Below are 21,446 nucleotides of genomic sequence, written 5' to 3'. Positions count from 1 at the left end.
AAAACTACGTTACTTCAGAGGGAGTCGTTTTCCACAATATTGTATATTTTCAACAGCTCTCCAATGCTCGTTACGCAAGTCAGTTATAAAGTTAATTTTTGTTTTGAGTAATTACCAAACGTTTACACTGGCCTCGATAACGAGACGACAGCGAGAGTGCACATCCTCTGTTGGTTGAATGGGCGTATGCGTATTCTGTTTGGAGCAATTCAACCAACGGAATGCGTTCTCTTGGCGTTGTGATCGTTATCGTTATCGTTTACGTTATCGCTGCGGTGTTACTTGGCCTTTAACGTACAAGAGCGAAACCCTCTCTTTTATCCGCCAAACCACTCTTGCAAAGGACCATATGGCGCACAACTCTTTTTAGAAGAAAAGCATGTATTTTAAACTTGGCTCGGCCCAAGCGGTAAGGCTATCCAGAACCGCTTAGATGGGCTAATCAGCTTGAGTAGATTCATCTGCATCTGCATCTGTCAATTACTGTACAACCGCCTGATGTGGCTATCCCGTACAGAACGCGCGATGCAAGTATATCAAACTTCTCAAAATGCTTCATAATGTGACCATGGATGATGTGTTCCAACAAATTACAGATGATCGATGTTAAGGACACGGGCCGGTAGTTTGATGGTTCGGTTTTGTCGTTTTTCTTGTAAATGGGAGTTATATTAGCGTAGCGCCAGTCCAAAGGAAGAAAACCTGTTGATATTGACTTCTGGAACAGCTTCTGTAGGATCGGAGCTATACTGTGGGAGCAGTTCTTTAGAACTCGTGCGCCAGGAGTGTCTTTTAGACAGACATGGCGCATTATAAATTGCCACTATTATTATTATTATACCGTCTGGACCAGGAGCTTTGTGAATTTTAAGATTATTAAGCAGTTTAAAGACCCCCTCTGTAGTGATGATTATGTTGGTGATATCTGGAACATTACTGGGTCCCATGTCTGGAATATTGTCGGTATCTTCTCTTGTAAACACTGAACAAAACTGACGGTTTAGTGCCTCAGCCTTGTCTTTTGCCCCAGAGAGAGTTTCACCTGCAACATTAAGGGGTGATACTCCTGATGCTTCTTTTCTCTTAGACTTAATGAAGTTCCAGCAGGGTTTAGTGTTGTCCGATTTCAGGCTTCCTCCGATGATATCCCTGATGTAGGTTTTATAAGATTTGTTAGATTATGTTTTATAAGATTCTTGCCCAGCAGGAAGTACGTCATGCGTTCAGTGCATAGCAGTGTGAGCGTGATGCACGATGGGACTGAGCAGTTACGGGGTACCAACGAGCGTGCTTTATGCGTTTGCCCATCCCAGCGCCTTTGGTTAAGGCAAGGCGCCGGGGACGAGCGGAACTTTCAACTTGATTAGAGTGACGGTTGCACCAAATTCACTCAACAAGAGTGATACATACTGACTTCACTATCAAATGAGTGAAACTGACACCACTAGGACAAGAGAGTGAAATTTCCACTTCCAAAAAGTGATGCAATGGTAAAAGAAAACAGAGAAAACTCTGGATCATTGTTTCACCTTTCAGGATCGAACTTAGATGGGTTTGGCCAATACTCCTCGTTGTAGTGAATTGGCCATACGGCCACCACAACAGCAACTCCCTTTTCTATCGTTAACCCATCATAAGTGATGGTCTCGTTACACACGCGATCAAATCTAAAAACAAAACATACAATGTATTTATAGACTCATTCATTTTTAGTAAACCAAGCACGCTGGTATAGACGATGTGACCTATGTTTACATTCAAACCGCTCTCTGTTGACAAAACACTATATTATACGTCATGTTTCGCCGGGCACTGAGTTGCGCAGTCATAGTAAGATTGCGTACACTTTCTAGCTGGCTGCCAAAACACAAAGGTTTTGCCCGGCGGTATGCGCGCGAATCATGTTATGGTTTTCGTGTGACGTCAGAGGCCACATCGTCTTATAGACCGAATATTAGTAAAACTCTGAAGTGGCAATATTATCATTATTATAAGGCCTATTCATGGTTGGTTGCCATAGGCAAAATTACATTGAATTTACAGAATTTACAGTTAAAACATTAAATTTACAGAGAGAATATCGCAAGGGATTTGATCATGATTTATCATGTTTTGACATTAGGAAACAGACACAATCTTCAAAATCGCAATGCAAGTTATAAAATATAACATAAAAAAAAAAAAAACGTTTGCAATATCAGCAGCGATTTGGGGTTGAATATTGTCTTACATTGTTCCAGTTGGATACATGCGCAGAGTTTCACTGACTACCTTATCGAGGTAGTCCATCTTGGCGATGACGTCATAGCCTAGGCTGTCCCGTGTGGGGGCGCTCTTGTCAATCTCTGCATGCAGTTTTTCTTGGATGTCTGGGTTAGTTGCCATGGCGTACGCAGCGAAGCTTAGGAGAGCATTCGTAGTTTCGTACCCGGCCAAGAAAAATATGACACCCTTGAGGGATATAAAAACACATGAAAATTGTTCTCTTAACAATTTATTGACCAATGGGAGACTTTGAGATGCTTGGTGGCAGCAGACTTACCAGGTAAGTTTCCATTGTTTGCGTAGTTCGGAGCGTGCGCACATTATCGAGAACAATGGATTTTACCTGGTTGGTCTGCTGCCACCAAGCATCCTGAAAGTATCCAATGGGAAACTTTAGACTATCTGCCATTCACCAAGAGAGGGCGCTCTTCACCAGGTAATGTCAACAACAAATAGGAGAAGCGTGAGTGATGGTCACTGACAGAAAATACCTTGTTTTGCGTGTTTTTTATTTTTTATTTAGATTCAGCCAAACTGTATTTTGTTTTTCATAACACAATGCCAGCATAAACCACACTGTTCTGGAACAGGACGTACCGGACACGAGTTCCCCAAGGATAACAAGTGGTGTGCATGAGTTTTCGGGAGTGTTTCTTCTAGAGTAATTAGCAAAAATTCCAAAATGCTGACCTACAAAAAAATTGAGAAGAAATCTGAAGTTTAGTGTATGACAATGTATCTGATTTAGTTTTCAAGAGGCTGAGAGACTTCTAAATATTTTTTGAGTATTTTTGAATTTGTAGCATTTACCATTGTTTGCTATAGGAGTTGTTCACCCTTACCTGGTAGGTCTGCTGCCCTCTAGTGGCAGAGCTTTCAAAAAGTCTCCTATTGAGCCCAATGTTGTACAGGTTTCTTATGTCCAAATAGCAGCGATATAACATTCTGGATAATGTACCTGCGTTTTGAATGTCTTTTTGTAAGGGGACACCAAGTGGTATGACTGGGGTGTGTGCCACTCGCGCAAACGACTCGCAACTGTTCGCGCAAACGTTTTTTATCTTTTAAACGGTTGGTGCGTATACGCGATGTCAATAATGGCGGCGCCCTGAAATGAAGATGGCGCGCACCATACGTATTTTTTGTATTACTTTGTTTTTGCTGCAATAGTCCTCTTTTTGACATCATTACATCAACTATTTAGCTTTGTTAATCCAAATCTGCATTATCATCCACCGAAAATACAATGTATTTATGTTTATGACAAAGAAATAATACCGTATGCTTGTCCGCCATTTTAAAAACCACTCGCCAACACCTCCGAAGTATGTTCGCCTAAAGGCCGGTTTATAGTCGGTCGCGCGACGGTCGCGCGATGGAAATCGTCGGACGCTGAGGATCGCTGGACGCTGGCATTTTTTGCACAGTTTATAGTCATCGCGCGATGGGATGCAGTTTGTACAGTATACACATACCCAATTAGTTATGTTAAAAAGAAAACCATCTTTCTCAAATTGTTATCAGCGTTATGAACAACCAAAAACGAAGAATTTTAGTTTATTTGATATGAATTTTCCTTTAGACTGGACTCACTCGGGGATAAACAAAAACACATCATTTTCACTTTGTTTTCCATGTTTTTACATTCAACCAATTTAATAAAATAAAAAAAAAAATGAAAAAACCCGTTGCAGCCACGTCCTTTAAAAAAATCATTAAGTTAAGTTTGTGAAAAAAATCTCAATAATGCCACTTAACCAGATCAGATATCAAATTATTAAGTCTGCGAGCATACAAAGAGTTGTTTTCGAAGTTGTATCAATGAATTTTGAAATTAAGTGTTTACTTAATATTCTGGAAACAGCAAAGTATTATTTGAAAAACATGTTTGGGTTTCTTTTCTCTGAAAGGGAACATCGATGGGAAGCGTTATATATTGTAAAGCAACAATTCCGTTAGTTTTTCTCAACCATTGCTGTTCTGAAGTGTACCAAACATATGACAGGCATTAAATCGTTCGGTTTTACAAATACAATTCCCACACTTCGAATCAGCGGTGCAGTCAGCAGGGAGGGGGGGGGGGTGGCTACCCCAAACAAATAAAATACCCCCCTCCTCTGAAAAAAAGGGAAAATGGACACGCAGCCACAAAATGCCATAAGCATCCCCGCCGCACAGCATACTCCTTCCCGACTAACAAAGCAACCCCTGCCCACATGTTAAAACTACTAACCCCTAGCCCTCCCCATGAAAAGTCATAGCCATACCACTGCTTCCGAATCACTTTGTGTCAATATTGGTATGAAAAAGATACAAGCCACACAAATCAATAAAGTGTCCAGAATTTAACTAGTTTGAACGTTGTGAACTCAACAAGAGAAAAGAAACAGACTACTGTTTTTTGACTTGTTCATTTATTTATTTCAAATCAACTTATAATGAAATTAAATGTACAATTTACTTATTAAACATAGCGAGCAAGAGAGTGATCAGTATGTACAGAAGAGGACAACGAACATTAAGCTATAATTTTGCATAATTAATGCAGCGGCAAATGTATAAATTTTTACCGATTATGTTTTAAATAATGTTTTTTTTTTAGAAAAGCAAGTGCACAAATCATCAGGAATGACTTGAGTAGCTGTAGAATGTTTGTAGTAAATACAATGCAAAGGAAATTTAAATTGATGGGCTATCATTGTTAAAGTAAAGATTTAAAGTTAAGGATTTCATCGCAGCTTTTCTTCAACATTATTATCATTGATGTATCAGATGTCTGTGTCAAAGGATGTCCCTCTTGTGTCCATTTGTTTTTATCACAGATGCTGCAAGTGTGGCTGGCAAACTGGAGGTTTTGTTTTGTGTAGAAAGTATGCCCACTGTTCTAATACAGGGAGACAAAAAACAAACAAAAACATTGTAACAAAATCCTTCAATTGTTAACGTAATCCTCTTTTTCAATTTGACCTAAGATTGGGACTTTAACAAAATACAAACTTCACCTGCAAACTTGCAAAAACACAAATTCATTATGTTACATAGCCCTATCTTCATGAAGAGTTTTCCAACAGTTTGTTTACATGGTTAATACAACCAGGGCTCGATTTGGGGGAAAAAAATCACAAGACTTTTACTGGACCAGAGAATTTGACAAGACTGGGATCGATATGAGGAGAACACTTTCTACACACTACATTGAAACTGCTGTTGGAACAAGCACTAAAAGAAGATATATTGGCATTCAATAGATATGTGTACTAAAATGCAATGAGGTGTTACTATTCAAATTAAAAAACACAATACCACTGGACTTGAACGGTCGTAAGTTTACTGGCCCAACGCTATAACCACTGGACTTGGCCTGTGGTCCAGTGTTGATTTCGAGCCCTGAAAACCGACACAATCAATTATTGTATGATTTGGAATTGTTTTATGCATATTCTACTAATTGTGTGTCAAGAATACATCAAGCAATGCCATTGTCCCTGGATGTAACCATCATACCTGTTTCTACATGATGCTGATCAGTTGGCAACTCAATACTTGTTGGTTTTCCCTGAACCTCTGATGGCCTGCTCCTTTTCACAAAGGGATGTGTACATCAATCTCCCATAGCATTTGCCACTTTATGCTGTTCAAAATACAAAAGTTAACAATTGAACATGTAAAATTTAGCTTTATATTAATTTGAAAAATACAAGTATCCATAATACCTAATAATCTGCAAACGAACTAGAATCGGTAAACATGAGATCCAAGTTATATTCAGTATAAAATTTATAAAAACAGCCCACTGTTTTTTGTTCCACTGTTGGAGACCTTTTAACTTTTTAAAGTTAAAGTAATGTCAAGTGACGAGTCGTGAGATCAGTCAAGTCAACTCGACCCAAGAAAGTTTAATTAAGATAAGAAGGGTAAAACAAGAACATGCAGCATAAACCAAAGCTGTCGTATGACATACAGTAACACCCAGTTTTGTTCGATGAAAAACAATGTATTACAATACATTTTAATAGTAGTAGTGGGGGTACGTGTGTGTTTGTATCAAGGTATTTTGTTTTTAGTGTGATCTGTATTCTTTGTGCATACGGCTACGCATACATAAAAAAACTGCCCCACTCGGTAGACGTTTTTTCGTTAATTTTACTGTTTAAAATACTCACACATTGACTGCAATGTTACTGTAATGATTGCCTATGCAGTTTCCTTCCTGTCGACATGTTCGTAACTTTTACCAGCTCCAAAAATCGAACGTAAACAAGAAAAAACTAACTTTTTAGGACACCGCTCAGCGAACAAAGTTACGGTCGTCCATTTTGTTTTATTTGTAAGCGGCCTCTTGATAAATTTGCATATTCATCGTTTCTCGGTAATCCAACGATTCTATTGGTTCACGGATGAAAAGTGAGGTCAGCGATCGTGTCAAAGTTCAATTAGTTGAACTCTGTAGCGACGTCGCCAGCGCCTTTCAGCGACGCATCGCTGAGCATCGCTGAGGTCTCGACGATGACTATAAACTGTGTTTTTTAGGATCGCGCGTCAAGATTTCCATCGCGCGACCGTCGCGCGACCGACTATAAACCGGCCTTAAAGGTTGCCAACGTTCGCCAACGGTGGCAGTGGGCAACTTGTTCCACTTGAAATTGTTGGCGAACTTGCGCAACTGTTGGCAAAGTGTGCGCCAACGGAACGCACCCCTGGTCTCTGACATTTACCAAACGTGTACAGTGCCTTTAACATCCTTTGATGTTAAATGTTGACACCTCTTGGTTACCCATAGACAACAAATGTAATGCAATTGTGCATTCAAATGCATTTGGTTTCTCGTTGCAAATCAATACACACAAAAAACGAACGTTAAAAAATTTCTTTATCACCTGAGCCATAACTTCTTCAATTGTCAAAGCCCTGCGGTTATGTACGCCCTCTTTGACAACATCAGTCCGTTCTTCATCTGTGTCGTTATGAGCATTCAGCATCAACTGCAACATATCAACACGCTGAACAAAATAAAGACAAAAATAGTCAATTTTACAAAGTCAAACAAATTGTAAGCATGTGATTTGTACGGTCATGTCCACCACCCGGCCCATGCTCACAACCCGTCCCAATTACAATACCCACCAGACACAGGTGTCTGGACTGGCTGCCAGGGACTAGATAACATTCACGGGTTATTCATAAATACCTTAGACAGTTTATCCATTCTGATTGGTCAGTAGGGAATCACGTGGAGGCGTTTGAACGGATGCTATAACACCGGTAAAAAGTGTTGAAACGTGGGCGTGACACGCGAGCTTTGATACACCTGTGCTTATTAGACAGTTTCTTCATTTCTGTTGGTCGAGAGCAACGGCTGTAACAGTTGTGCCACATCACGCGATACGAGCGATGCACGCAGCAATCTCCTTATAAGGAGGTGTTTACCCGAGGGCCTTACCATTTCATAGCTCGAGGGGTGTTGTAATGAAAGAAATCATTGAACGACCCTAATTTTGGCGGTTATTTTACTTTTTGACCAAAAAGTGTTGATTTTTTTGAGTGAAAATGTTATTATGAATGGGAATCAAAGTGTGTTGAATCGGTTTTCACCTAGTGGTATAAACCCGCCGAGGGCTGGTTCTTGATAAATTACCTCGACGACCCTTTATTATTACATGACCTCTATAGACCTTTTCGCAAATACTGGGGCGCGCGCGTAAAGCTTGGAATTAGATGCATTGTGGTCTAGCTGGTAGCAAAATTTGATTCATATATATCCCACAATGCACCTCATTCAACAGTCTGCGCTTGCGCATTGGTATTTGCGATAAGGTCTATAGCAACCTCATTGACCATGTCACGCTAACCACTGTACAAACATCCTATTTACCCGTACTCTTGATTATTCTCTAGTCTGCTCTCTTCGACTTACCCTCCTGAACCCAATTTCATTGAGCTGCTAAGGAAACAATTTGCTTAGCATAAAAATTTTGCCTTGATAAAAACAGGATGGGGCCTTTACACCGACCCAATTTTCCACTTGATTTTTTAGAATAAGCAAATAAGCAAAGGCTAATAACGAGTAACAGGCAATCAAGCAACAGATGAAAGTTTTGTAAGTAATCCTGGCGATTATCATTATGTATCCGCATTGAATAACAAAAATCGTACTCCAGGTGCGTCTTTGCTAGAAATAAACAAAATCTGTTATAAACAGTGATAACAAGTGCAGACAATGAAGGACTTTCGGGCACTTGTGGGCAGCAGATTTTCCAAGTAAATCAATTGTTCTCGGTAATGCGCGTATGCTCAGAATTATGTAAACAATGACTACTTGGTATAAGTCTGCTGCCACCTAGCGTTCCAAAGTCTCCCATTCCTATGATTGTCTGCATCGTTCTACATGTTATTACCTGAGGAGCAGATTTTCCTTCCTCTTTGCGAAGTTTACAAGCGTCCTTTGTTACGTCAGAGAAAAACTTGGTCGCGCTGGTATCAAAAACACCAATGTCGAAGTAGTCAAATACGGGCCCAAGGATCGGAAAGACGGCTACCAGCGAAACAAACATAACATATAATATCAAAAACAGATGTGATCCAAAATTATGTTAACAGTTTAGATTACTGTTACGAATCTAGTGTACACTTCGTGTAAATTCATTACAAACTTAAGTAAATAGTTCAACTTCAAACTTACTTTCCAAACTGAAAGATAGAATGAAGTGCAACACAACATAGCTGAAAATATGTTTTTAATTTACAAAAACATTTTTCCAGTTGAGAAAAAAAATACTTTAAGTATCACATTCTTTTCAGCTGAGCAAACTGACGTTGTACTTAATAATGGTGCAAACCCTTACATATGCCTGCCTATATATAAACAAGTAAAATAGTTGTAAAATGTGACCAACCGTCGTTTGACGACGTATACGGAATTAGATAGAAGTTAGATTTACCATTGAGAAATCCAACTCATTGAAACTGTTACATAACCAAAACGTTTAAGTCAGAGATCTGGGGCCAATTTTATAGAGCTGCTTAAGCAAAAATTCGCTTATTTTACACATGTTACTGGCCAAAATGCCATGCCATATACATTGCTTGTGACTGGTATTTAGCTGTTGTTAACTTAGCGTAACAATTGAGTGGAGTCTTGGCCGGTAATCTAATTTTACTAAGCAATGAATTTTTTGCTTAAGCAAAATTGTGTGCTTAAGCAGGTCTATGAAATTGGGCCCAGACTCTAAAGTGTAGATTCGTGATTACAATGTACTCGCCTTCGGCCCGTACATTCTATTCATAAATCTACACTTTCTCGTCTATTCTCCTTAACATAATTGTTCTTGCTAGTAGTTCTAGTTCAAAAAAATAAAACAATTAATTCTTGTGTCCTCACCGGCAAGTATTAAGGCTGGTTTGAAGAAGCTGAATTGAACCCCCTTCTTGGCATGTTTGACGAATGGATCATCCTTGTTTTTCTGTGAATCCACTTCCAATCCGAATCCACACCTTGCACTAGCGTCCATAGAAAAACCTCCGAATATTCTACCGTTAAAAAAAAACTGTTTATTAAAGCCATTGGACACTTTCGGTAAAAAGTATTGTCCAAAGCCCACACGTGTATCACAACTTATATATAAAATAACAAACATGTGAAAATTTAGGCTCATCAATCGGTCATCGAGAGTCGGGATAAAATAACTGGAAAACCTACCCTCGTATCCGCACGTTTCGCTGTGTCATGACATGTGTTTAAAATAAAAGCCGTAATTCTCGATGTCGAGAGTTGATTTTGTTTTAATGTTTTCTCAAAAAGTAAAGCAGTTCATGCAATAATATGTAAAGTGAAGTCTTTCACCATTACCTTCTGTAAGCCCTGTAAGTTATTTGTAAATCTGTGAACTTTTTTTTCTGTTCCGATGCAGTGTCCAATGGCTTTAAAGGCACTGGACACGTTTGGTATTTGTCCAAGACCAGTATACTTACTTGGTGTACCCCAACATTTGCATAAAATAGCAAACCTGTGAAAGTTTTGGCTCAAATGGTAATCGAACTTGCAAGAGAATAATCAAAGAAAAAAATCTCTGGCTGTGCTCCATGGTCATGATGGGTTGATGTGGCTGGCAGCCAAAGGTGCCCTTGAATGCCAGCTTCTCGAACACGTATAGCCGCGTCCTTCGCAATTCAGCTCTTAGCTGCGAGTATGGATGATTAGCCCCCCAAATTATTATTATTACTATTAAACAAACACCCAAACAAACAAGCATACACGCCAACAAACAAACAAAAACAAAACAAAAGACAAACAACAAACAAGCATACACCCCATACCAACAAACAAACAAAAACAAAACAAAAGACAAACAAACAAACACCCCGACAAACAAACAAACGAACAAACAATAACGAAAACACCAACCACGACTACAAACTCAAAAGGAAAGAAACAATATAAAACTAACATGATCTGACTCACCGTCTACAATCGACAGATTTCCCGCCACTCTGTGCTTCGTTGATATTTCCAACCAAAATATCACAACAGTCATTTAACAATACAGACATCTGAAGAGATAACATTAATTTAACTCACTAATAGGGAACCAACTTGTGGGACGCTTGGTGGCAGCAGACTTGCTAGGAAAAGTTCATTGTTCTCGGTAATGTGCATACTTGAGAGGTTTCGCCAGCGTGCGGATACAGATACAGACGGATATGATAACCGTATCCGTTTACGTCAGCCGTGTGTTGGATTTTGTTTCGCAATTATAGGTATGTTTCACTTGAGTGCGCTAGTGCGCTCGCATTCATATGAGTGTTTTTCTGACAAACATGACCGACACAGACCCCGTGTTTTATATACCCTGCATTTTCTCATCGTTTTGCTTGCAAAATGACTAAAACGGTTTTTATCTATATCAAACACGATACCAGTGGAAGCATTCCATGGGTAATGTTTTTGATCTGGGACAAAGATACAACTAAACGTCTGCAAAATAGTATCCGTTTTTCTACGATGTGTACGAGCTCCCGTATCCGTTGCTAACGTGTATGCAAAATACGATAATCGCGGATACGCGTCACGTGAACACACAAAGTTTCGACTGTATCCGTACGCTTGCGAAACCAATGATGTAGCAGTTACATCAATGTTACTCATTATATCAATTAACAGTCGCTTATGTCATTGGTGAATAAAAAGTGTGTGTGTCGAAACACAAGATCTGCAAATAGTGACTCAATAATGAATACTGCCTTTTTAAAGGCACTTTACACCTTTGGTAATAATATTGTCAAAGACCAGTACTCTTACTTGTTGTATCTAAAGATCTGCACGAAATAAATCAGTGAATATTTTGGTTTGGCTCAAATAATCATCAGAGTTGAAAGAAAAAAAGAAAAAAAGGAAAACGTACTTGTTGCACAATTTGTTTGTGCTTTCATAGATGCAAGTTGTTTTAGATGATCGAAAAAACGATTTCACTCGGAAGAACAGGGTGAGGTCAGAATTGGCTACAGAATTAATTCAAATTCAAATCCAAATTCAATAAAAACATTTATTTCGGTATTGCCCTCACATGATAAAATACATAATTTGTCATCATGACCCGTTCGGATGGATCTGGTCAATAAATGTGGAATTCTACATCCCGGGTTTCTACAATGTGTAGTATGACTGTGAAACAGAAACTCCGGTATTCCGGATCCGGTTTAAGGCCGTGTCCAAAGCGGCGACTTAGGCTAGAGCTACGGCTAGATCAGCAAGCGTCTGCCAGTGTCTAGTCGTATAGCTGTAGCCGAAGTTGCCGTTTTAGACATGGCCTAAGTCTGACCCATGCATGTTTAATACTTAACAACTGACGTCACACTTAGAGGCTCGTCAAGATCCTTACGGTCACGTGGTACGGATGTACCGTTGATCCCGAATAAAATTCTATGTTCACGCTTACATATAAAACATCAACAGGGAGGTTCAGCTGCACCATACGCGAGCAAAAACGTGAACGTGAACGTAAGAAAATTGTGTCGTTTCTAGGTGGCGTCACCACTTGGGGCTTATTTCATGCTCACGTATGACGTCTGCAGTACGTACCTGACGCGAGAAATGGTAATTTCACATTATGCTTAAAACGTGAGTTTTTTTACAACAACATATCCTGACGTAAACGTTCACGTTTTTGCTTGCGTAACGCGCAGCTAATCCTCCCTCTGTAACCATTTAACTCTATAGCTGTGACACAATGTTGTTTCCAATTAACACACTGGATGAGTAAAGCCGATACCCAGAGTCTTTCAGGGGACCAGTCTAGTTACTACTCACCAGACGCATTTTAGACGCACTGAACGACGGTGTAATTACGTTACGGACATCCTTCCAATCTTGGAAATCCAGTAACGTTAAGCCCTTATCTAAAGGCCGCTGACGTAGTGGTAACTTCTGCAATAAAATGCAAATAATAACTGTCAATAATTACAGTTCATTTGTTAGAGCGTCCGCTTTTGGTAAAATTGTCTTTATGCCTCCAACTCTACACGAAAACCAGTCTGAAGGCCTTCGGACACCTGGATCAGGAAAACTGGTGGGGAATCGAAAACAGTCGATTTGGGCCAAAGAGGTCTCATAGTGGGTCCCCAACTTAGGAAATCCGGAACCCTGAGAAAGTTTCAATGCTGAACAGAGCGTTTTAGAAAAAGCCCTCTACCTCACCTCATACGCCTTGCTAACAACTGAATTGAAATAGTGTGCGGATTGTTATGAGCTTTTGAGATTGTCTTCTTACTTTTTTAAAGACAGTGGACACTTTTGGTAATTGTCAAAGACCAGTCTTCTCACTTGGTGTATCTCAACATATGCATAAAATATCAAACCTGTGAAAACTTGAGCTCAATTGGTCGTCGAAGTTGCGAGATAATAATGAAAGTAAAAACACTCAGGTCACACGATGTTCTGTGCTTTCAGATGCTTGATTTCGAGACCTCAAATTCTAAACTTGAGGTCTCGAATTCAAATTCGTGGAAAAACTACTTCTTTCTCGAAAACTACGCCACTTCAGAGGGAGCCGTTTCTCACGATGTTTTATACTATATCAACCTCTCCCCATTACTCGTCACCAAGAAAGGTTTTATGCTAATAATTATTTTGAGTAATTACAAATAGTGTCCACTGCTTTTAAGATGGCATTGAGAATGTACCGGACTAGGTTATTGTTCCACAACTTTTAAAACAAATTTGTTTTATATATTACTGTAAAAAAATAACTCTCCTTAACCAATTATGTCTTAAATTTGTAATAGTGATTTTTGTGTTGTACTTTTTAATCTCTGTATTTTTTCCTGTCTTTCGACCTCTGATTGCCATGGGAATTTTGTTTTTAAAGAATAAACCAAATATTATGAAATCCTACCCTACGATTGTTGAAACTGGAGAAATTCTTGATGCAGACATTCCTCACGATCTCAGGATCAGTTACAATCAACAATGGTTTCCTAAAATCATACATCCTAAAAAAAGGGGGGGGGGACACCAGAACACAAACAAATATAGTAAATCACAAGAACAACTTTGGTTATTGTCAAAGACTATGTGGCCCAATAATAAACGAACGAAACATGTACATCTTATCGCTGTTTATTAGGCACTTAAAGACTGGACACTATTGGTAATTGTCAAAGACCAGTCTTCTCACTTGGTGCATCTCACAAATAACAAACCTGTGATCATTTTAGCTCAATCGGTCATCGAAGTTGCGAGATATTATGAAAGAAAAAAACACCCTTGTCGCACGAAGTTGTATGCTAAGCATTGCTTTCAGATGCTTGATTTCAAGACCTCAAATTCTAAATCTGAGGTCTCGAAAACTACTTCACTTCAGAGAGAGCCGTTTCTCACAATGTTTTATACTACCAACCTCTCCCCATTACTCATTACCAAGTAAGGTTTTATGCTAATAATTATTTTGAGTAATTACCAATAGTGTCCACTGCATATAAACAAAATGAGCTTGTAATCAATCTGACACACTGGGACAGCATATCTCTTGCGTTTTAGCACTCGGAGCAATTTGAATTCATGCGTGTTAAACATTGCTGCATAATGTCATGAAGAACTCTAATGCAAATTGTCGAGTCATTAGTGGTTTTGAAACCACGTAAGACACGCATTTCATTGAGCAAGAAACTTTACCATTACTGTCGTCAGCAAGGAGTTAATTGGTTTTAGATACGCCTTGGGACCGACAACCCTCTAAACTATTTTAATAAGGTGCAAACAAATGTTTCGGGACTACAATCGTTTTAGTACTTGATTTAAAATCGTTTAATTATTTTAAACGTGTTTAAGTACTTAAAAAGGCGTCCATGTTTAAATCGTTTTAGTACTTGTTAACGCAGTGTAAGTACTTGTGTTAAATTGATGTTATACTTTAATCTTCGATAAATCTGTTTAGACACAAGTTAAATTACAATGAATGGCGACTCCCTAAAGGTCTTACCCGAAAACTTTGCCATACTTTTTCGCGAAATCAGCAAAGGTTTGATGAAATCCCTGTTTGGTATGAAGAAAAACCGTAGTTAATAAAACATACATTTGGTCTTTTATGGGTTGCATAATTAATATTCGAAAGTTGAATCGCCTAAGTTTGGTGGGATTTTGCTCTTCTGTGGCTCACATCCGCCATGGCTTATTGTCCTTAAAGGAACACGTTGCCTTGGATCGGTCGAGTTGGTCAAAAGCGTTTGTAACCGTTTGTTATAAAATGCATATAATTAGAAAGATAGTAAAATGTAAAATGATCCACACCAGTATCACTCGGAATGGCGTGGTTTTCCTTTTACCTCGTCGACTATTACACGGTCGGCCATTATGGGAGTCAATTTTTTGACTCCCATAAATGACCGACCGTGTTGGTTCGCAAAGTTAAAGGAAAACCACGCAATTTCGAGGAAAGTTTGTGTGAATCATTGTATTCTACTATTAAATCGTCTTTCTAACCATATGCATTTTATAACAAACGGTTACAGACGCTTTTCAAAGACCAACTCGACCGATCCAAGGCAACGTGTTCCTTTAAGCAAGAAACATAACCATGATTGCTTCAGAAATTTGGGGAGGTAGGAAAACCCACCCTTGTTTCCGCACGTTTCGCCGTGTCAGGACATGTGTTTAAAATAAATCCGTAATTCTCGACAACGAGAATTGATAATTGTTTTAATGTTTTCTCGAAAAGTAAAGCATTTCATGTAATAATATTTCAAGAGAAGTCTTTCACCATTACTTTCTGTAAACCCTGTAAGTTATTTGTAAATCTGTGGAATTTTATTTTTTCTGTGCCGAAAGTGTATAATGGCTTTAAGGGGTAAGGGCTATAATGATAACTTGAAACGTACGTGTCGCCATTGTAGTATATTCCCAAAGACTGGGACGTAGTCAGCAACGGGAATACCCAGTCGCTGAAAGTACTGATGACTCCACCAATCGTACCTGGAGATAGACATAAAATACGTACAAAGTACAGAATACGTTTTGTGATAAAGAAAATAGGCATGGGGTTGTTAAGTTGATGATGCAATAATATAGTTTGTACGGTGGCCCTAAAGGGCCACCCTACATTGACGTCAATACGCTTAACAAAAGTCACGACTTGTGCCCCAAAACGTAAATACTGACTCCAATTATTATTGGAACACAAAGTCGTGAATAGTCAACATTCACGACTTGGAGAAAAGTCACCAAGAAACGGTTTAAGCATAAATACTTGCGGTAAAACAAATTGTACACGCATTCTGCGAAGACGAGAATCCTTTCAAGAAATAGTAAATACTTTCAACATGCTGTACTGAGCGCTTCTCACCATGTTGCTTTAAAGGGTCCTTAATTGTGTATGTCTTTACCGATACATAATCCCAGAGCATTTCTTCGTTTACGCCATTAGTGTAACGTTAAATCTTTAACGGTGCAGGATACACTTGGGTAATTGTATATTAATACGCATAAACTCACAAATCTGACTTTGAGCTCGATTTGTCATTGAAGCTATGAGAAAACAATGAATGAAAGGGAAAAAACTATTTTTGTGTGCTTCCAGATGGTCGAGAAAGACTTTGCTTAAAACCTTTTCACATTAAAATTTGTTGGTGACAACTTTTCTTTTAACAAAACTACTTTAGTTTAAAACTACATTAGTTTAAAGGGTATGCCGTTTCTAAACATTCTTTACCAACAGTAGCTCTCAAGTGCTCTTTACCAGATAAAAAATTATCTTTTAAACAACGCTTCATTATAATCATCAGTTCTCCAGCGCTGTTTACCAAACAAATTTCTATGAGTCTTAATTACAAAAGGTACACCCCCTTTAATAATCCACATAACCTTGAGTGCCAGAGCTTTTGTGCAAATGCTACAAAGCATTGTGCCCACGTAGGAGTGCCCCCCCCCCCGGCCAACATACAAGCATAAGAACCCCCCCCCCCCTGTGTCCATTGCACTTTGGAATGGGGCCCTGTTAATTGCTCTATAGCTGTGATTGTGCAAGAAGTTATATTGAGAAAAACATGACGAAAACAACTTAAATGGACTCAATCTCAACGGTGACGTGTTTTAGATTTAAAGCCCTCTGCTTGTTACTTAAAAAACAGATAACTGAAGCAATAATCAGAAACCGAATACACCGAAATCGGATACTTACCTTACTTCTATTATGCGCGGTTAAAGGAACACGTTGCCTTGGATCGGACGAGTTGGTCAAAACAAAAGCGTTTGTAACCGTTTTGTATATAATGCATATGGTTGGAAAGATGTTTTAAAAGTAAAATACAATGATCCACATAAGTTTACCTCGAAATTGCGTGGTTTTCCTTCTACTGTGCGAACTAACACGGTCAGCCATTTATGGGAGTCAAAATTTTGACCCCCATAAATGTCCACTTGTGTTAGTCGACGAGGTAAAAAGAAAACCATGCAATTTCGAGGCATGTTTGTGTGGATCATTGTATTCTACTTTTACAACATCTTTCTACTCATTTGCATTTTATAAAAAACGGTTACAAACGCTTTTCAAGACCGACTCGACCGATCCAAGGTAACGTGTTCCTTTAAAGGAACACGTTGCCTTCAGATTTCACAAAATTTCACGTTTGAGGGTGTTCCTTATACTTATTAAGAGTTGTTCTTGCAATAAAACACATTTAATGTGTTGTAATAAGTGAATGGTAATTAAAAAAAAAAACACTGACCTCTGACCCCAGACATGGCCCGCGAAATATGTTTTTCAAGCCGTCAAAACGATCGTCCGTTTATGCGCGATGCACAGCAGTTAGGCTGGCGCCGTAGCCAATGGCCTGGTAAACCTACCAGAAGAACACGAGGTAACATACCGTTCTCTACCATACGACGTTGTGTGAAATGTAAACACACCATTTTGCTGTCAAAATGGATCGCCGAAAAACACAGATTCAGCTCATTGCTCTACGCAAAGAGATGATTGAAGACACGTCCAAAAAGAAGAAACGGACACCTCGCCAATCAGGGTAAGAATAATGTAGTGGGACATGGACTAGCCGACGAGAGAGAGAGAACGGACCGTGATTGTTTATACCCAATGCAATGTTATTGTTAGTTATTATTGTGGACATGACACGTAAATTCACAGCCATGACAGCCGCAGCACTGAGTTGTGAGAGTACATAAATGTACATGTACTATGACTAGTTTACATGTAATTTTGTAGATCTATTCACTCGGAGCATAGATGGGGGTGGGGATTTGAATCGAGTGTCCAGCGTCCTAATGACTTGGCATAATTTACCCTAATTTACTTTGATGCTACAATTAAAAGAGTCGTTATCTGGCTGGGAAGGGGAGGACTTTTGTAAAAATTGTAGAAATACATTTTAAAAATACTAAATAGTACAGATTTATTAAATGTTTTTTGTATATTTTTAACAGTTTACCCAAAATATTGTACCCAAGTCAACTCGTACCCAAGTCAACCCGAATTCTTTCAAAGAAGTGTGACATTTCAAACAATAAAAAATAAAATTGTCGAGAACTAATAAGTTATATCAATGGTTGTGAATTTCTTGTTGAAGGTACTATGTGAGCAGATGCCAGGACTTGGCGTAAACATCTTGGAGACCTCATCAAACCCAACCAAGCTGGTGTGTTTGTACCAACTGTAGGGAGATGCCAACACAACAGGAGAGGTCATGCTGCAAACAAAGGCCGGATGAATGCTTCTCAAACTTGGCAGTAAGAGACTGATTATTTCATACTGTCAATGGCATGTGCATGTATAACAATATACACATGTACTGTCAAAGCAGTCCAGTTTTGTTACATGATATTTTGATCTGTCCGCCCGCCCCCCCCCAAAAAAAAAAGGAAAAACAAAGTAAATGTGTAAACAAACATTTAATAAGGAAACACAAATTTAAGCTTTCATTCATTGTAGTTACTTGTAAACAGCCTCCTTCGCCAACGTTGCATTACCAAAAAACTTTACACTGAACAGCCACATCCCAAATTTTTATAACATCATGTCTTTGACCAGCAGCCGATTTCACAAAACTTTATGCAACTGCGTAAGTCCACTTGTGCAACGTTTATGGAGCAACTTGCGCCATTAAAATTGCGCAAGTGGACTCACGCAGTTGCGGCTGCAGGTAGGTAATATTTGCAAAAATGTCACTTTAATGAATCAACATCAAGTGCATGGGTTTTATATTCCATATACATGTACAAATAACCAATTTTTATTTTGTTAATTGTTCAAAAATGTTTGTGTTTATATTTGAAAAGATCTTGAGGCACCTTGTTCTGGACCACCATTAGAGTTGGCACGACATCACAGGAATGACATGTACACCAGGGGAGCATGATGTACACAACAAATGACTTTGACACCCAGCCAGCCTTCACAGACAACATGTGTTGTGTCAGAATGGTACAGGAAATAGAGCAACACTTCCTAGTTACTGTTTGTAAAATCAGGGATATATTTCCAGATAGTTTCAACTTTCATGTGCACATGATTTATGCAAAACAGGTTTTACAAATGGCAATATTTCCTGTTTTCAAAAAGGAAATTCTTATTCCTAAATTAACACACAATGTCAATATTTCAACTTATTATTATTTTCTTTTGCACATTACTTATGTCAACAAATCATTGAATGTGTTGGAGCAGAGTTTGTTTTCATCTCAAAGACATAATATGATTAAGTTTAATTTGAAGTACATGGCCAATTGTTTATACAATCATCATATTTATTGTATTATTTATTTGAGATTTCGATATTTCGTAACAAAAAAACACTAGAACAACAAATACAAAAACATAAACAATCTGTATTCAAATAAATTTATCTGAAATATCTTTATTCTGTATTCATAAAGAGACATGGATCATAGATGCAACAAGTTTGATAAACACAGTGCCGTGTCAAATTTTTAACCTTAACCCTTGCAAGTATATTTTGATTTCAACCACATGCCTGTTATGAAATGCATGGTCAGAATGATGTTTTAGAACTAGTCATATTGTTGACTAGCAGACCATGTTAGTTCGAATAAGTAAAAGTTTTAAAGGAAAACCACCGAATTTCAAGTCATACTTGTGTTGATCATTCTATTCTACTTTTAAAACATCCTTTCTAACCATATGCATTTTACAACCAAATCACTCGATCTAAGGCATTGGTCTCTCTAAAGGGACTTTATACCTTATATGTTGGTAATTACTAATTTGTGATCATAAAACTCACTTGATAAAGTCTACATGATGAGAGGCATGTCAAAGGACTTGTTTCTATACTGCAATGGTGTTTTTCTTTCACTGTTTCTTGCAGCTTATATTGCCAAATTTAGCCCAAATTGTCACAGGTTTATTATTTTATGCATAAATATTGAGGAGATACACCAACTATTACTAAGGATACTGCATGGGACTATAGTGTTCTTTGGCAAAGGACAAATTTAATTAATGTTTGCAAATACATCGTGTACTGCTGTGAATTGTAAAAACATTCAATAAATTGTCCATATTGTTTTATAAAGTTCCTATTAATTTGTGACAAAGATTCTCTTTGATTACATACAAACTCTAGAACTTGCCAATAATGCTAATAATGCACTGACCTTATATCTTATGCACACCTGTACAGACAATTTTGTAGCCAAATTGTGGAAAGTTACATGGAAATTAAATTTAAGAAGTGGAAAATCTGGATTTGTGTTTTGTACAAGTTCTGTTGGTAGTAGTGGTGGTGGTGGTATTGGGGGGGGGGGGGGATGGCGGCTGCGGGTAGAGGCCATTCTTGCACCATTAGCAGTAAGCTTGGGCGACTAGTGTCGCACTCCAACTATTGAATCCTAAGTCGAGTCGCGACTATTGTTTTCAACTATTCGGTTAAACGTGCTACAAAATAGTTTAAAAAAAATTTTGTCAATCTGTTTGGTGAACCAATTTAGTCGCTCATGACTATTCATGACAACATAATTTACTTACAGAACACAGTCAGACATCAGTGACACAAATCTTCAATCTTTTCCGCTTGAATTAGACTATATTGTGCTTGCGGCACACATTGCCACAGTGCATCGTGATAGTTAAAATTTTGTTGCGACTAGTGTCGTAGTCGCAACTATTGGATGGAGGTGCGACTAGTTGATTAGTAATTTTCACTGGTCGCCCAGGCCTAATTAGCAGAGTTTTCCTGTCCTGCGAAGAAGCTGGTTGTCATCTAACCGTGCTTGGAAAACTTCTTTGATGTACGTGTACTCTTTCTTGTCCATACCAGCTTCAGTAATCACATCACCACCCAACTTTCACTGTGACCTGGGAATCAAGTATCAATACAAAAATGTTACAAAATAATAAAACTGTTCCCATTTCTAATTTTGTTTTGTAATTTTTGAAAAGAGTTCTTCTAGACTATGGCCCTTTTCGAAACCACGGCTTTGGCTTTGGATTCAGCTCGGGCTAGCTTGGCCCCGCAGATGTTTGGACAATACTGAGCGTGCTTTGCGTAGGGATTCAGACAAGAGGGAGGAGTCTGAAGCCGAATCTATAGCCGATGCCGTGGTTTTGAAAAGGACCTATGGAAGCTTCATTTTTGTGGACAAGAGTATTAATTTATTTTAGCTTTCCTTGCCAACTACCATTTGCAGTATGTGCTCCCTGTTCAGATGCATCGCACCGTAA

At 38.6% G+C, this 21,446-nt stretch overlaps 1 protein-coding gene and 2 long non-coding RNA genes across 5 annotated transcripts in view; 1 reads left to right on the top strand and 2 right to left on the bottom strand.

Moving 5' to 3' along the window:
• The window catches only part of LOC139941199 (cytochrome P450 3A24-like), a 63,539-nt gene that overhangs the window by 3,848 nt on the left and 38,245 nt on the right, over nt 1-21,446 (bottom strand). The window contains exons 2-11 of one of the 2 annotated variants that reach the window (XM_071937660.1): nt 15,634-15,727; nt 14,739-14,791; nt 13,653-13,749; nt 12,569-12,685; nt 10,724-10,812; nt 9,644-9,792; nt 8,661-8,797; nt 7,143-7,265; nt 2,231-2,451; nt 1,530-1,667 (exon numbers count right to left, since the gene is read on the bottom strand). In XM_071937660.1, the coding sequence (XP_071793761.1) occupies nt 1,530-1,667; nt 2,231-2,451; nt 7,143-7,265; nt 8,661-8,797; nt 9,644-9,792; nt 10,724-10,812; nt 12,569-12,685; nt 13,653-13,749; nt 14,739-14,791; nt 15,634-15,727 (1,218 nt within the window). Of the gene's footprint in view, nt 1-1,529; nt 1,668-2,230; nt 2,452-7,142; nt 7,266-8,660; nt 8,798-9,643; nt 9,793-10,723; nt 10,813-12,568; nt 12,686-13,652; nt 13,750-14,738; nt 14,792-15,633; nt 15,728-20,604; nt 21,081-21,446 lie in introns of those variants that run through there. The other variant, XR_011786564.1, reaches the window with a different exon arrangement.
• LOC139941200 (uncharacterized) lies at nt 4,442-6,860 on the bottom strand. 2 transcript variants are annotated; one of them, XR_011786565.1, is made up of 3 exons: nt 6,429-6,860; nt 5,770-5,896; nt 4,442-5,149 (listed from the first exon to the last, which is right to left on the bottom strand). It is a non-coding gene; the product is annotated as an uncharacterized lncRNA (long non-coding RNA). The 2 variants fall into 2 exon arrangements; XR_011786566.1 differs by having other exon boundaries at nt 5,130-5,144.
• LOC139941201 (uncharacterized) lies at nt 17,332-20,469 on the top strand. The gene is made up of 3 exons (XR_011786567.1): nt 17,332-17,772; nt 18,334-18,493; nt 19,043-20,469. It is a non-coding gene; the product is annotated as an uncharacterized lncRNA (long non-coding RNA).

The sequence above is a fragment of the Asterias amurensis genome, chromosome 8 (genome assembly GCF_032118995.1).
Source record: "Asterias amurensis chromosome 8, ASM3211899v1".
NCBI lineage: Eukaryota > Metazoa > Echinodermata > Asteroidea > Forcipulatida > Asteriidae > Asterias > Asterias amurensis.
Note: the sequence above shows the minus strand (reverse complement) of the source record. Positions and strands in the feature narration are given on the sequence as shown.